The 14,339-nt window shown below is 36.8% G+C and overlaps 1 protein-coding gene across 1 annotated transcript; it reads right to left on the bottom strand.

Annotated features, from left to right (window-relative positions):
- Window positions 1-7,971: 7,971 nt before the first annotated feature.
- On the bottom strand, window positions 7,972-10,524 carry hapln3 (hyaluronan and proteoglycan link protein 3). Its single transcript, XM_056251077.1, has 4 exons — window positions 10,356-10,524; window positions 9,685-10,056; window positions 9,254-9,556; window positions 7,972-8,777 (listed from the first exon to the last, which is right to left on the bottom strand). The coding sequence occupies exons 1-4, from the start codon at window positions 10,480-10,482 to the stop codon at window positions 8,491-8,493; spliced, it is 1,089 nt and encodes a 362-aa protein (XP_056107052.1). The 5' UTR covers window positions 10,483-10,524; the 3' UTR covers window positions 7,972-8,490.
- Between the last annotated feature and the right edge of the window lie 3,815 nt (window positions 10,525-14,339).

The raw sequence follows: 14,339 nt of genomic DNA, 5'->3' as shown, positions 1-14,339 counted from the left end.
TAGCTTAATTTTTCGGTTCATACATTTACATGTGGCAGGATTGACCTTGCATTCCTTGTTATTTAAAAAGAGGAGACAAGGGTTGTGAGCAATATTAGCCCAAAAATAAAGCACAGATGCACTTCAGAAATCTGCCAGAAATAGTGTAACATCCAGGCACCTTTGGCATACTATTTTCAACATACTATGATTTGAGATGCAAAAAAAATGTATCTGCCATACTATTTAGGGTAGACAGTGTTGTGATTGGGACAAAGTCCAAAAACATCTGTGTATTAGGATGCACAAATGTAACATTGTCTATGTACCCCTGGATAATACTTAAGTTCAGAACAAGACAAAAGGCTTTAATGATCACAGCTGGAAACAATTACATTCAAGTGCATTAGTATTTCAAATTCTTCAATTAAGATGTGTCTTTTTTATTTGTTTTGTTGTTTCTTGTTAGCCTGGTTAAAACCATAGACTGGTTAAAACCAGACCATTATCAGTTGTAACTGAGTTATGGTCTGGCAAAGCGTCATAGACAAATCATTTCCAGAGGGGCGTCACCAACGGACGTCGCGGATAGACCTAAAACCAATCAGAGCGATGAAGGAGATGACGTATGCAGAGCGGCGGAAAAAACATCTCCGAGTGTTGTTCTTTGCTCGGTTTTTAACTAAAAGGAAACGTTCAAATCGCTTAAAACAGACGCGATAGCTGATTCGAACGAGTGATGTTCGACGGCGGCATCCATCTTTGTAATGTAGGTAGGCTACAAAATCTGTAATCGTGTAAAGCCCGCCCCAACGTTTCTGATTGGTGCCGCGATTTCGGCGGATTGGAAATGAGCTTGAATGAGTTCTTTGGCAGACTAACTTTCAGAGCAAATCTAAATTTGCCGGAAGTTGTCTGGGTTTTCCCAGGCTAGTTTGTTGTAGTATAAAATAAATGTTTAAATATCTAGTTGTATCTCAGTGAAACTGTGAAAGATAAATTCCCCGGCTTCTTCTAGGTCTGATTTTAGGTCAGCTTGCAAATGTTTACTCAGACTAGAAAAATATAATATCCTGTCTACATTAGCTGTAGTGATAAAATGATATTTGTGACCTTTCTGTCACAGGAAGTGAATGGCTGCTAGTGGCACTTATTCCATGTTGTGCAATGCATTAGCTTTTACTTAATTTATTAATTCACAAGTTCACATGATTTGTCTTGGCCTTCATAACAGACTTGAGCTCTAATATAAATGAAATTTAGAAGATATCAAACAACCTAATTTATGTCTCTAGAGACAAGCATGCATATTCAAATGAGCATAAAGCATCAGAAAACAAGACAAGAATTTTGAAATGGCCTAAAAACGTTAAAAAGTTAATTTGCATATTAACCCCCTGGGGTCGGCTATCGCGCCGGCGCGATAGGCAGACTTTTTTTCTTATCAGTGCAAAAGAGACTCAAAATACTCTGTTGATTTTAATCTTACATGTAAGTGTTATACATCAGTCGATCCTGTTTAGTGTATATTATTTTTCTGTATACTCACAATAAAAACAAAGTGTTGTGCTTTTTGTCAAATGAAGAAAAATAAACATGATGCGAGTTTTGCCTTCTCTCTGTCAGTGCAGTCCATTCTGAAACGCGTCCGAAAAATTAACTCTAACTCTGCAAATACTTGTCACACAGGCACGAGAGATTTTTCTTTATGAAGCTTGAATTCTCTTCTTTTCAATGAAGTAATTTATATAAAAAACAAATATTCTCAGTTTATGTAATCTGTATGAAAAGAGAGTGCTGTCAGAATTTTTTACCCCAGCTCATTACACTTCATTACGCGTTAATCTGACACGCCCACGGAGAACGCGCGCTATTCAAACGCAAATGTAGAGGAAAGCCATGACAACGCCCACATCAGCTGTTCCACCGCGGCGGTAAAATGTGGGGTGTATTTGCTACCTTTTACCGCTAAGAGGCGCTACAATCATAGACTCTGAAAAGTGTTCGTTTATTCTCTCTAATGCGTAATCTGCTGCTCATTCAGAGCGATTGAAAGCTGGTAGCAGATGAATTCAACAAGTGAAACGTAGTTAAAATAATTCATTACCACAATACTGAAATTAGGCTGAAATACTGAAATGAAATTGAATAAATAATGAAAACATAAAACATTGCAATAAAAACATTTAGGCTACATCAATGAAGCTTTACAAAAGCATAAGACTTTAACTCTAACAGCGTACAAACGGTGGCTCAGTGATCAACGCATCAACACGAGCTTCAGGGAGCTTCAATCGACCCGAGATCGAATCTCAATGTGGCATACATGTTGTTAACCGATGTTGGCCAACAGCGTTTATATTTTACCTTCTTGATGCTTAAATAGCTAACTGTTTATAACTGTTTACTTATTTAAAGTCAAGAGTTTTGTTTAATTATCATTACAACATAAATTTGCTACATTCCAGTAGAACCGCAGCGCTGCACAAAGGACACAAACTGATGAAGGAAGATTGTCAGCCGATTGCATCAGAAAATGAAAATGAAGAAGCTCGTCTTTAGTCTGCTAAATTATTGTGTAATGTAAAAGAACACTAAAATTACTTAAGTTTGAAACCAAGTTCGAACATTTCAAGGTTTAAATAAAGTTTTTTTTTTTATTTAAAACAGGGTTGCATCGGGTTTAGAGTTTATTTCTTTTGCGATGCAAAATAAGAAACACTAGGCTAATATTATTCTTGCGACATTTTAAATTTGTATTGCCAAATAAATGACATTAAACAATTAAAACAGTAGGCCTACAAAACGAAAATTGTCCAAAGCAACATAATTAAATTAAAACATGCGTTTTTCTTTGCCTCTCTCGCGCTGAATCTCTTTTTAACAAGTTTATTTAGTCTCCCTCGCTCTCCATATGAAAGAGGAACATTAACACCTAGGCCTATTGTCCTGCGCGCACAGCACTGAACTGTCCCCCAACCCCCCACAGGCTATCGGAGTCTGAGGCTGATTTAACACAAAGAGAAGTCGTAATTCACACTTAAATCGCTATTCTAGACAGTGTTGATAATGAAGGAATTAAATGATTTAAGTTACATGTAGCCTAGTGAAATTTCTGTCATAAAAGTTTATTACTAAATATTTCATTATTTCAATAATTGATGAAATAAAACTGGTTTGGGCCAGCTTTTTCCAAGCAAAACTAAATATAATCTGAAAAAACGCATGTTCATTTGTTGTCATGAACAAAATGTTCAACTTAATATTAAATTCTACAGGGATCTTTGGATCCTTTCAACCAGGCATGCAATTTGTGAATTAAGTTTTTATTATTTTTTTTATTATTCAAATAAATATCGAACCACGGTGCTTCGTGGTAATGCTGCTAAATTAAATAACATGTAGGCCTATAGAATAATTATGAACTTAAATGAAACAATATCGCAACATTTCGACAAATACATTATTTGATCTGTTTTTACATTTTAATTCAGGGCGATTTAGCCTGCTACATTTCATTAGAGCGAGATTTTCACCCTTGTCATTTTCTCATTGGGAAGCGCTTACATAGGCTACATGTTTGAGTAGATCCTCTGTACCTCTCGTTTTCATATGGATTACATAATCAGATAACATTTATTAGCCTGAATATTTAGACATTTAAAGGCATTAGACAGAGCCGATTTCTTATAGTGACTGAGCTGAAGTGGCTTTCGGTTCATTTTTGTGACGCGCAGTTCCCGGAGACAGAGACGACAGATAAACTTTTGTCGTTAGCAAAAGTTCGAATAAAACCCGATTTTAGAAAAATGCATAGGGCCACTCGGCGTGGTCTGCCAAAACACTTAATTATAAACTTCAATATTTCATTCAAAATAATCTCAAAACGCTTTGTGAAATTTTGAAAAGCCGTGCATGCATTAAGGCCACTTGAACTATGGACAACTGAAACGCTGGTTTTGATTTTATTGTTTATCGTTGTTTAAACGTGCTTGTTCTGTTGCATATCTCTATTTTATATTTGATATGGTCTATTGGTGAAGTAGCCTATAGCATTGATTACTGTGGAGGGAGGGGTGTGGGGATTCAAATAATTCAGCAGAAGCAGGGATGTTTAGACCAGAAGGAAATCCCCGTCCCCCTGGCAAATCACACTTTACTTAAAACCATGTTTTTAAAAACTCTAGGTTGTAGGGAATCAAAAAAAATAATAATAATAGGCCTAATAAAATATATATATATATATATTGGCTATATATATAAAATTACTTTTTTTACAGAACTGCTTTTGAAATTACGATTGGCCTCATACGATTGGTACAGATGCAAAGTCGTTCTGTTGGATACTATTGTTCCTTAGTGTAAAATGGAAATGCATGGTAATTTTATTTTATAAATATAAGCAAAAAACTGTATGGTGTACCAGAGTTTTAGAGCTACACAAATCTCTCTGCATTAATAAATATAAAATTTACAATAGACCATGTTTGTTCGGGATTTGAACCCGTGTCATCTTGATGATCGAACCGTAAGTTCTACCACTCGGCTATGAATTTTCTCACTGAGAAATGCCCAAACGTTTGTTTGTCATGAGCGAGAAAACGTTTTGTCGTTAGCCTGTGAGTGTAGGCCTACTTTAGCCTACATGAATAAAAGTAGACCTTTTACAGTTTTAAAAGATGATATCTTATCTGTATGACCAACAATTACGCAGTAAGTTCTTTTAGCTGTTATGAGAAAAATAAATTCAAATGAACGCGCCGCCGCGTTTGTCAAACTCTAATTCAACATGCCAGAATAAAGCCAGATTTTAGAATAATGCATAGCCACTCGGCGTGGTGTGCCAAAATACCCTAATTATAAACTTCAATATTTCATTCAAAACCATCTCAAAACGCTTTGTGACATTTTAAAAAGCCGTGAATGTATTAAGGCCACTGGAACCCGGATCGTAACTGCAACGCGCTGCATGTCTCAATACAGGAGCAGAAGCGCTGGTTCAGATTGTATTGTTTGTTGTTTAAACGTGCATGTTGCATATTTAAAAATATTTGTTTAAAAATAAATGTTTGTTGTAGGCTTATTTGCAAATTACCATAACTTGTAGAATTTCATCCTTACTGTTAATTGACATTAGCCCCACTTACGTTTTGATAAATGTCCCTTTGCGCCACCTGGCGGTCATTTCGCGAACGACTTTGAAATGCGACTGGTTTATTTTTATTGTATTGGTCTACTTTAAAAAATAATACTTTATAAGACATTTATGGAAAAAGACTATTTTCTTTTCAAGATTCTGTAGAATGGCCCATATAGCATTTGACTAGAATTTGTTTCCAGGTATGACTAAAAATGTGCTTTTGGCTTTCATTTATATTTTGATTGTTTGTATATATATATATATATATATATATATATATATATATATATATATATATATATATATATATATATATATATATGTGTGTGTGTGTGTGTGTATATATATATATATATATATATATATATATATATTTAGGCTATATATATACAAGAAAGAATGCAATGACAATATATATATATATATATATATATATATATATATTGTCCTTGCATTATTTCTTGTGTGACACCCCTGAATGAAAGGCTCATTATTATGTAGGGTCACTGTCTGAGAACCACTTAATATTCATGATAGGGGTTGGGCCGTTCCGCCCATCTGCATATTGCCTTGGCAAACAAAAAAATGTTTTTCACAATTTAAAACAATCTATTGGTTTATGTGAATGATTAGGAAGGATGATTTTCAGATCATTTTGAAGCCAGAACTCGAAGCGTCAACATCCATTTGTCAAAAGTCTTGTGGACACATATTTAGTATTTGTTTTGTGGTCTTATTTCAGCAGCTTTCATTTTAATTTTTTTCAATAACCACGCATAAACAATATTCTCTTAAAAATACAAACAATGTACATACAAGTTGCTCACAGATTATGGTAGCCCTGTTTGTGCTATATAGAGTGAATTTACACCTTTGCCATTAACATGTTTATAAATAACTGAAAAAAGCACAAATGTAAGGGCATCACAGAACATCCAAATGGCCCCAAAAACACCTCAGACCCCAGAGGGTTAAATTGCATACAAACAAAGCATATTAATCCAACACACAAAGTGTGCCTCACAACATTTGATTGACAGAGTCAATCGTTTCCAATACAGCGAGTGAAGACACTGGAATTGGTCTCTCTTCCCAGCAATATCCATCTCTCATTTTGCACTCTGTCACTGTCATCTCTATGCTGAGCTCGTATCTGTCCTTGTACCCCTGAAATAAACAGACTAAACGAGTGTGAATAAAGGTGTTTTTCTTTTAATACCAGAGACTGGTTAAAAACCAACCATTGGAACACAAAAACCGAGTAGCAAAAATATGGCTGTTTCCATCCGTCTGCCATTGGTCAGCCAAACAGATAATCCCACCCCAAATTCCTGCTATTGGTTGAGCCAATGTTGCTGTTGCCCGGGTGATCAAGATGTTCAAACAGTCACACTGTGCTCAGACTTTTTTGGGAAATAAACCTACCAATAACTTATAGTATTTTTCTACATATTAAAGTGGGATGGAAAATATTTTAACATAAAAACTTACTAACATGTAAGTTGTTGAAACTGTTCTGTTTTCACTAGGTAGAACTTGGTCTCCATTTAGTCAATATAGTCATTTTACCCCAAATTATCATAAGTATTTTTTCCTAATGTTTACTCTATCCAGGGTTCCCACACCATGAACAATGCATTTCCATAACTTTTCCATGACATTTCCAATCATTCATAATTACTATTCTTTGGATACTGAAAAAACATGGCCAATATATAAATGTATTTATTTATTACATTTTCAGGACTATTTTTTGTTGTTGGGAGTGTTGTTGGCAGTGGGAACCCTGAATTATGTACACAGTGGCACATTTAAAAAGGTCTGAATTGCATTGAGTTAGAAAATATAAAAATCAAGTGGCACCTGTAACAAATGATAACAAATTCACCTCAAAGTCATTTTTTTTCATTTAAACAAATGGCGTTAAGGTAGAAAATAAAGTGTCCAGATAATTTTTGTCTTCATTTTGAACATTTTATCTTTTGATTTATCATTTGACAAACTTCTATTGTGATAGGCCTATTTATGGTACAGTGTACACTGGGGTGGTACCCTGTACACCTTTGTACCTAAAAAGTGCATATATTAGATTAGTACCTCAAATGTATTGGTACCTAAAGTGTGTATATTATTACCTGAATGGTAGGCTAAATAGTAAAACTTTTTTAAAGGGTACCCTACCTACCATCCCAGAGACAGCTTTTGTGCCATTTTTTCTGACAGTGTTTTTTCTTTCTTTAATATAAAAGTTTTGATGAGACACCGGTCAAAGCAGTTCATGTGGACAGATACACCCAACATTACTCAACAAGACCTCAATTATACGGCAAACAACACCGTGCCTATGACATTTTCTCAAGGGAAAATAAAATCCTAAAAGCACCTCTCTTACCTAACACTGTGCATCTTTATGTGCAGTTAGCAGAGTGAAAAAGCGAGACTGAGGAACACTGCTGGCTTTTCATGTGCCTCCCCCGCCCTCCATCCATGTTTGGGAAGCAGGTGTAAATAAGGCACAACTTTGACGCCAAAGCATCCTGAAATCCTGTGGAAATAAGGGTGGGATAATCATACCCTCTCCCATATTTGTTAAACAGTGACACCGTTATGAATGATGTCGGCGGTTTGCTAACTGAGAGAGTAGTTGTTTGTTTTAGTTCTCTGCGCGATCCCGCTGACTCATTTTAGCGCGCCCCCTGTTGGTCAGGGTAAGAAACTACCCAAATGTCATAAAGAGGACGGGACAAGGATGATTTATTCCAAAACACAAACAGGCCTTGTCTGCCTGTCTACGTGATTTATAGGGTGGTCTGGACATTTGAAATTGCTGTAAGTAAACACATACAGAATACTTGTTGGGGAAAACTATTTATTGGCAAGACATTTGGCTTTTCGGATGACGACGTCTCATATGATAGTAAGATAAGTCATGCATACAAATGTGATACCAGCAGATGGCACTGACTAACTGAGATTTGATTTATTTTTTGCATTAAAATGCTACATAGCTACATAATTCAAGAAATCAAATCATAAAAGCATTTTTTTTAAAGACCCACCACAAACTTCAGGCTTCAACCCTAAAGAGAACATTGTAGAACTATATGCTGAATGAAATGTATAACCACACAAAGCGAGTTAGTTTTAACCTTAATTTTTTTTTTTTAAGTGTAAATCCAAATCAGCACTGGGAATGTAGTTTTGCCACAGTATAATATTTTAGGGGAATTCCAGGACATTTCATTTCAAATCAAGACACAATACAAACATGTTATTATGATTTGAATATCAGTAGTGTAGAAAAAGAAGTACTAAACTGTTTATTGTGGTTTTCACAGAAGTGTTTATACATTTGAAATTAATTGTACAATTTACCAGCGGACTTTGTAGCAATACACGCCATGTTTTAAATGCTTTGGAGGGAAGCCAAAGCTGCGCACACCTGGTTCTGATGTACCACAATTCACCCTGGGTTGGACGATTGGGTAACGTACACTACCGTCAGCCAACCAGCCCGCATCACACTGGTCAAATCCCACAAACCTCCAGGCTGCGTATAACTGGCCAACTTTAGCAATGTGACCTCCATCGTTCTGACAGGCCTCCACCGCTTCAGTGAAATTTAGTTGGATAGGATGATGCAAGAAGTAGACCTCTCCTGAAGTTGAAGAAAGACATAAGGTATTTTCACATCATATTTGGTGACTTATACAAATATGACCTCACCTCAGAATTGAATGCCAATAATTGACCCCAGATAGACTGCAGAAGCAAAATATAACTGGCATATCAAGGCACACCGCTTTAAAATATATGCATGACTCATTAAAAGTCATGGGGAAGAAGCCATTTTATTAATAATCCTTGTTGGCAGGTTGACCCTAAAACAGGAATTTTTTCAGAATGAGCTATGCAGCCACAATTACAATATACTGAGGGGAATTTACTATTAATCATCTTTGTCTGATTTAAAATATAAAACACCTGAAGGAAGGTGCTACGGAAAATTATAAAACATTTATCGTTTAAAGATTCCATGGAAACACATGTAGCCTAAGCCAAGACTGGATAAAGTTATACAATGTTATATAAAAACTCCACTTGTCAGTGTAAATATGCTACAAACATTATTACCTCTAATGGACGAGGTGAAGCAGAAGGCATCAAACCGGTCCAGACTTTTGTCTCGAACGCCATAGCTCCGTACACCAGCTGCCAGGTCGGTGCCGCCACAAGCCTCTCGTGGCACTGAGACAGGATATTGTGCCGTCCCATCAACAAGCCACCCAGCGTTACACCAGTCCAGACCTTCCTGCCAAGCAGCGAAGAGCTGCTCAAAGGTAGCCAGGTGTGCATCTTGCTTCTCGCATGCCTCCTTAGCCTCGTGAAAGTTCATCAGATAGCGCCCCCTTGGGGAGAAGTAGGGGAACACCACACCTGTGGAGCACAAGAGCACAATGCACCACTGAAAAAACTGTACATAGCCTAATTAAAAAAGAATAATATCGCACAAAATAATAAAATAAAATGATATTGTTATAACGCGGACTGAGCTCATGACACACCTCGAAACTTAAGCTGTACAGTCACGCTCTCGTCCTCGAGACCATCAATAATTTCACACCGGTAACGGCCGGTATCGTCGGACTGTATCGGGTTGATGACGAGGGACGCATCGCCTGGGACGTTCCGGCGGAGCCGCACGCGTCCTTTGAAGTCTCCGTAACTCCGGTGACGTGTGCCGATGGCCACCATGACGTCACGTTCCTGCCCTCCGCCGTTTACGGGCAACCAGAACCACTTGACCCGTGTTCTGCGGGGCGCACTGAGCACGGGCTCGTAGCGGTAATGACAGGGCAGCGTGACATTACTGCCCTGAACAGCTGACACAAAAGACTCAGGAGATTCAACGTGAAGACGGATCTTATGGAAGTATACTAAAAAAATAAAGAAAGAAAAAACATTAAATGATTAGGCCTACATATCTATCTATCTATGGCATAAACCATCCTAAATGTAAGCCTATAATAAAAATAAATGTAGCCTAATATATAAGTTCCATTGAATTTAGGCTATAGCAAATGTTTGTTCTGCTTTTTTAAACAATTTTAAATAATAATACTAAATCTTTATAGCTATTTTAGCTTTTGGAACATGGTAGCTGCATGGTTTGTTATTTTGCACACTTGAAAACACGTGAAAATACCAAGAGCAACTCATAAATAAATCAACTTACTCTCCTTATTTACATTGCCATTTCCATTAACAATGTCCTGATAATAATAGCCATTGGAGTATCGCTGTGCAAAGCTTCCGAGGATCAGGTGCACAAGAAAAACCAGCAGATGGCGTACAATCCTCATATTCACGGTGTTCCCCTGTATCCCACAGATTTCCAACAGGGTCCTTACATTTTAAGACAAGCCAAGATGTGTATAAAGATCAGAAATGAGTTCATCAAACAAACCTAACGCAATATATATTTATCTTTTAGTAGCCTACTTTTAAAGTCTGATTTATTTTAAAAAGAATTTGATTTGCTCGCCATAACTGATCGTCATACAGTTAGCCTACAACAAGAACTGCATAATTGCGGCTTAATAGACGATTGCAGAAACAAAAGTAAAAAAGATACAACTAGCTATACATTAAGAGACATAAAAAGTAGTTACCTTTAGTTAAACTTAGTTCACAATAGTCAAACTTAAAGATATTAGCCTACGCATTTAACATACAAAGATTTGAAGTCATAATCGAAGCAGGCGTTATAACATGATGTAGCCTAGTTAAATTCAGCATTCAAAGGATCTGCTGACATGCACATTGATTAAATAATAAAATAATTTTCGCAACTTACCAATGTAAAATACTTTCTCAGGGTCCTTTTGCTACAACTACTCTGTTCATCGTCCGAGGTGAGGGATAATAGCGCTCGCTCGCTCTCTCTTTCTCTCTCTCTCTTCCTCTCTCTGTAATAATATTGTGGAACCGTGAGGTGACGTCACTCAGGCATCTCTTTTGAAGTTCTCCAGCTCGCGAACAATAATTATTGTGGGGTCTACAAAGCAGGCGAGGGCTGCTGCCGTCCATCATCACGGTATAATTTTACAGCATAAGGTGTGTTGATAATTTCCCAAAACTGAAACTGGAGCTTGTGCTCACGGTGCCAGCGAGAATATATTCCACCCATGTCTCTTGTTACGTGGATTTGTCACAAAAAAAAAAAAAAAGAAGAAAAAAAAAATCTTATTGGCCCCAGAGGCTAATGCCTGGCCTAATAACACAGTTGGTAATAATAGTCACATTGTCGCATACCTAGGCTATTTGTTTTTTTTTTACATTCCTAATGCAGTGTTATAAAGTATGCCCTATTAGGTGCAAAAATAACCTTAAAACCTGTACAGTAAAATATATATTTCACAGACATTAACAATAATGAAACAAGCATTGGTGATTTTTGTTGTATTCCTATGAAATTACACACCAGAAGCATGACTGCTGACCTTTGACCGAGGTCTCAAAAAAGATTACCATGGGAAAGTCAGTGGTTGAAATTCCACTTAGCCTCCAAAGTGTGCTGATTTTCCAAAGTCAATAGCAGTGGAAAGTATCCAGCCTTGCAGATGTGAAATTTTCCTCTTACTCGTGACCACCAGGGATTCAAAAGTTTGTTGTTCTCTGTCAGCACACCTCTGTCCAGCAGCCAGTAGTGTTCATCTTTTATCTCTTCCCCTAAATTCTGACCTTTTTTCCTTGTTATTTAGTGCTACAGTTGATGTGAGATCTAAATAGCAAATTTTAAAGAGGAAAGGACTGTTGGGCGGCCTTTGGAGGGACCAGGATGTTGGACTGACAGCATCACTCATTATTGTGACCCCTAAATGTACCACATCGCACCACCCTTATTCAGCGAATTGTCACGGACGAAAAACAGTAACTCAATCCACCTTATTTTTAAAGTAAGAACCACCTTCCAGCTTGATATTTCCAACTGGTATTTTTTATCATATTGATTTAATGTAGGCCTATTGTCATAATTTTAAACACGTTTGTAGTAGCGCAAATTTTGTTATTCTTCTGATGAACGATAAAAACTTTGAGAGCCAATCAAAATCTATCTCTTTTAAAGAACGTGAGCATTTAAAACTGCAGCACGCTTCGGAAAAACAGAACGATATCGTGCGTTGGTGTGGACGCTTATAGTTATCGTTCTTGGTTCGAATGGGCCTTTAGTCAGCATGGCGAATCCGCCCTCACGCGAAACTCCCGATCACCTTTTGGAAAGACTGGGGGTTTGTTTACATGACACAGTTTTTAACTAAAAACTGAAAACTTTGTATGTGTTTTGGCCCTTCATTTACAGGAGGAAGTAGTTTTGGGGGCCTGAAAACAGGTTTCAAAGTGCAAGTTTTTTTAAAAACGATACCGTCATTGTCTCAGTGTGAACTACAAAAACGTGAATTTGTGAAAACAGTGACATCATGCGCATAATGTGTTCAGTCTATAGGCGCATATTATGACATCGCCAATTACTGGCCTGGCATGCACAATACACGTTTTTAGTAGATTTCGAAGATCCGTGTGATATGAGATCGTTTTGACAACATTATCTGTAGGCCTACGTGAAAAAAATGTTTTTTAGTAGGGCCTACATCGTTATCGTGTAAACGTGTCCACCCGAATCTTCACCGTAGAATGGTAAATTGTCCCCGCACTAGTTATTTACCTAAGTAACTAATGAATGAGAAGTCACGCATAGCTTAGATTAAAAAAGTAATTAAGATATAAAAAATAAATAATTAGCTAACTTACGCTTTGCAAAATAATGTGCATATGAATTCATGCAATCGGAAATGTCACTTGAGACAAATTCTCCCCTTTGACCAACAGAAACTCTGTTAACAGGGAACATTCTCAGAAAACGTTCTGGCAAGATTCGCTCAAAGTTATAAACAAAAGTTCTTCCACTAACATTAATAGAATGTTCTTTTGTAGCTAATCATCTGGTCTATAATGTTCTCAAAACATTAGCGCAAAAACATTATTTATATACATTGTTTCCGGGGGAAAAAAATTCCATGACCATTGTAGCAATACGTCTTTTTTCCCCCTTGATACTACTTGTTTCAGAACATCTAGAGAACATTCAAAAAGTAACACCCACAATGTTTACCAAAAGATAACCAAAAAAACAGTTCAGAGAACATTCTGAAATAATCCCAGATAATGCCACATGTACATCTCTAAAATGTCTGCTAAAGAGCGCTTAACCTCGAAAACATCTGTTGTGTACAAACATCTGATAAACATCTTAGAAAAAGCAGTTTGACATACAGTACATTATAAATCATAAACATCTTAAAGACGTTTTCTAAATGTCTATTTGACATCTCTCAGGAAACGTCTTAGAGACATATTGCAGATGTAAATGCAGACATCAAATAGACATCTCTGATAGCTCAGAAGCTTGGTTTGAAAGTGACTTCTGTGTGAGTTTGGTACATCACACTAGTAACGGACGATGGACCTTTTTTCCCCACACCTTAACACCTTAAAAGACGGTGAAAGAGAGGGCGCAGATTTACATCGCCTCTCTCACAGATGCTCAGAACATTAGCGACGCATTTGAAGATCCCCCGTCAATTAGTCCCACAACCAAGATGAAAGCCCTCGCCTAAGGCAAGGAACGCCAAGAGCCTTTGAATAGCTGTGGGCTTCACAGAAGCATGAATTTGGCAGCTATCTTCGGCAAGGACATTGTACTCTAATTGTTTGCCCAAAATGAATAGGTTCAAAATGGTTGGATGTAAATGTTTTAGATTCTCATGACGCACTTGTCAGTCTTAGTTACAACAGCCTGCCGGTGAAAAACTTTCTTCATTTTATTAGAGAAACAGGATATTTAGGTTTTTAAACACCACATCAGACAAATTAAGTTTTTAAATGTTAATAATTACATTGTGCAAATCATTCTAATAAATTCTAAAAATAATTGTGCTGCTCAATGTATTTTTTTTATTATTATTTCATGAATAGAAAGCTCAAAAAGAACATCTATTTGAAATATAAATCTTTTGTAATATTATAAATGCCTTTGTCAGTGTCCTTGCTGAATAAAGCATTAATTTCACATATTTAACAATATGTTGTTGTTTTTTACACGAGGGACACAAATCAGTAGCAGAATCAGTAGCATATACTGTATATCTATTTAGATTAC

Source organism: Rhinichthys klamathensis, unplaced genomic scaffold (assembly GCF_029890125.1).
Source record: "Rhinichthys klamathensis goyatoka isolate OS25496 unplaced genomic scaffold, OSU_Roscu_1.1 h1tg000076l_1, whole genome shotgun sequence".
Taxonomy (NCBI): Eukaryota; Metazoa; Chordata; class Actinopteri; order Cypriniformes; family Leuciscidae; genus Rhinichthys; species Rhinichthys klamathensis.
This window is presented reverse-complemented; position numbering and strand designations above follow the sequence as displayed.

Excerpts from the sequence above, each read along its gene's own strand:
- hapln3 (XM_056251077.1), bottom strand. The coding sequence starts at position 10,482 with ATGAGGATTGTACGCCATCTGCTGGTTTTTCTTGTGCACCTGATCCTC. Across the intron at positions 10,057-10,355 it reads TGGCAATGTAAATAAGGAGA|TATACTTCCATAAGATCCGT; the intron begins GTAAGTTGATTT and ends TTATTTTTTTAG. Across the intron at positions 8,778-9,253 it reads CTTCACCTCGTCCATTAGAG|GAGAGGTCTACTTCTTGCAT; the intron begins GTAATAATGTTT and ends CTTCAACTTCAG.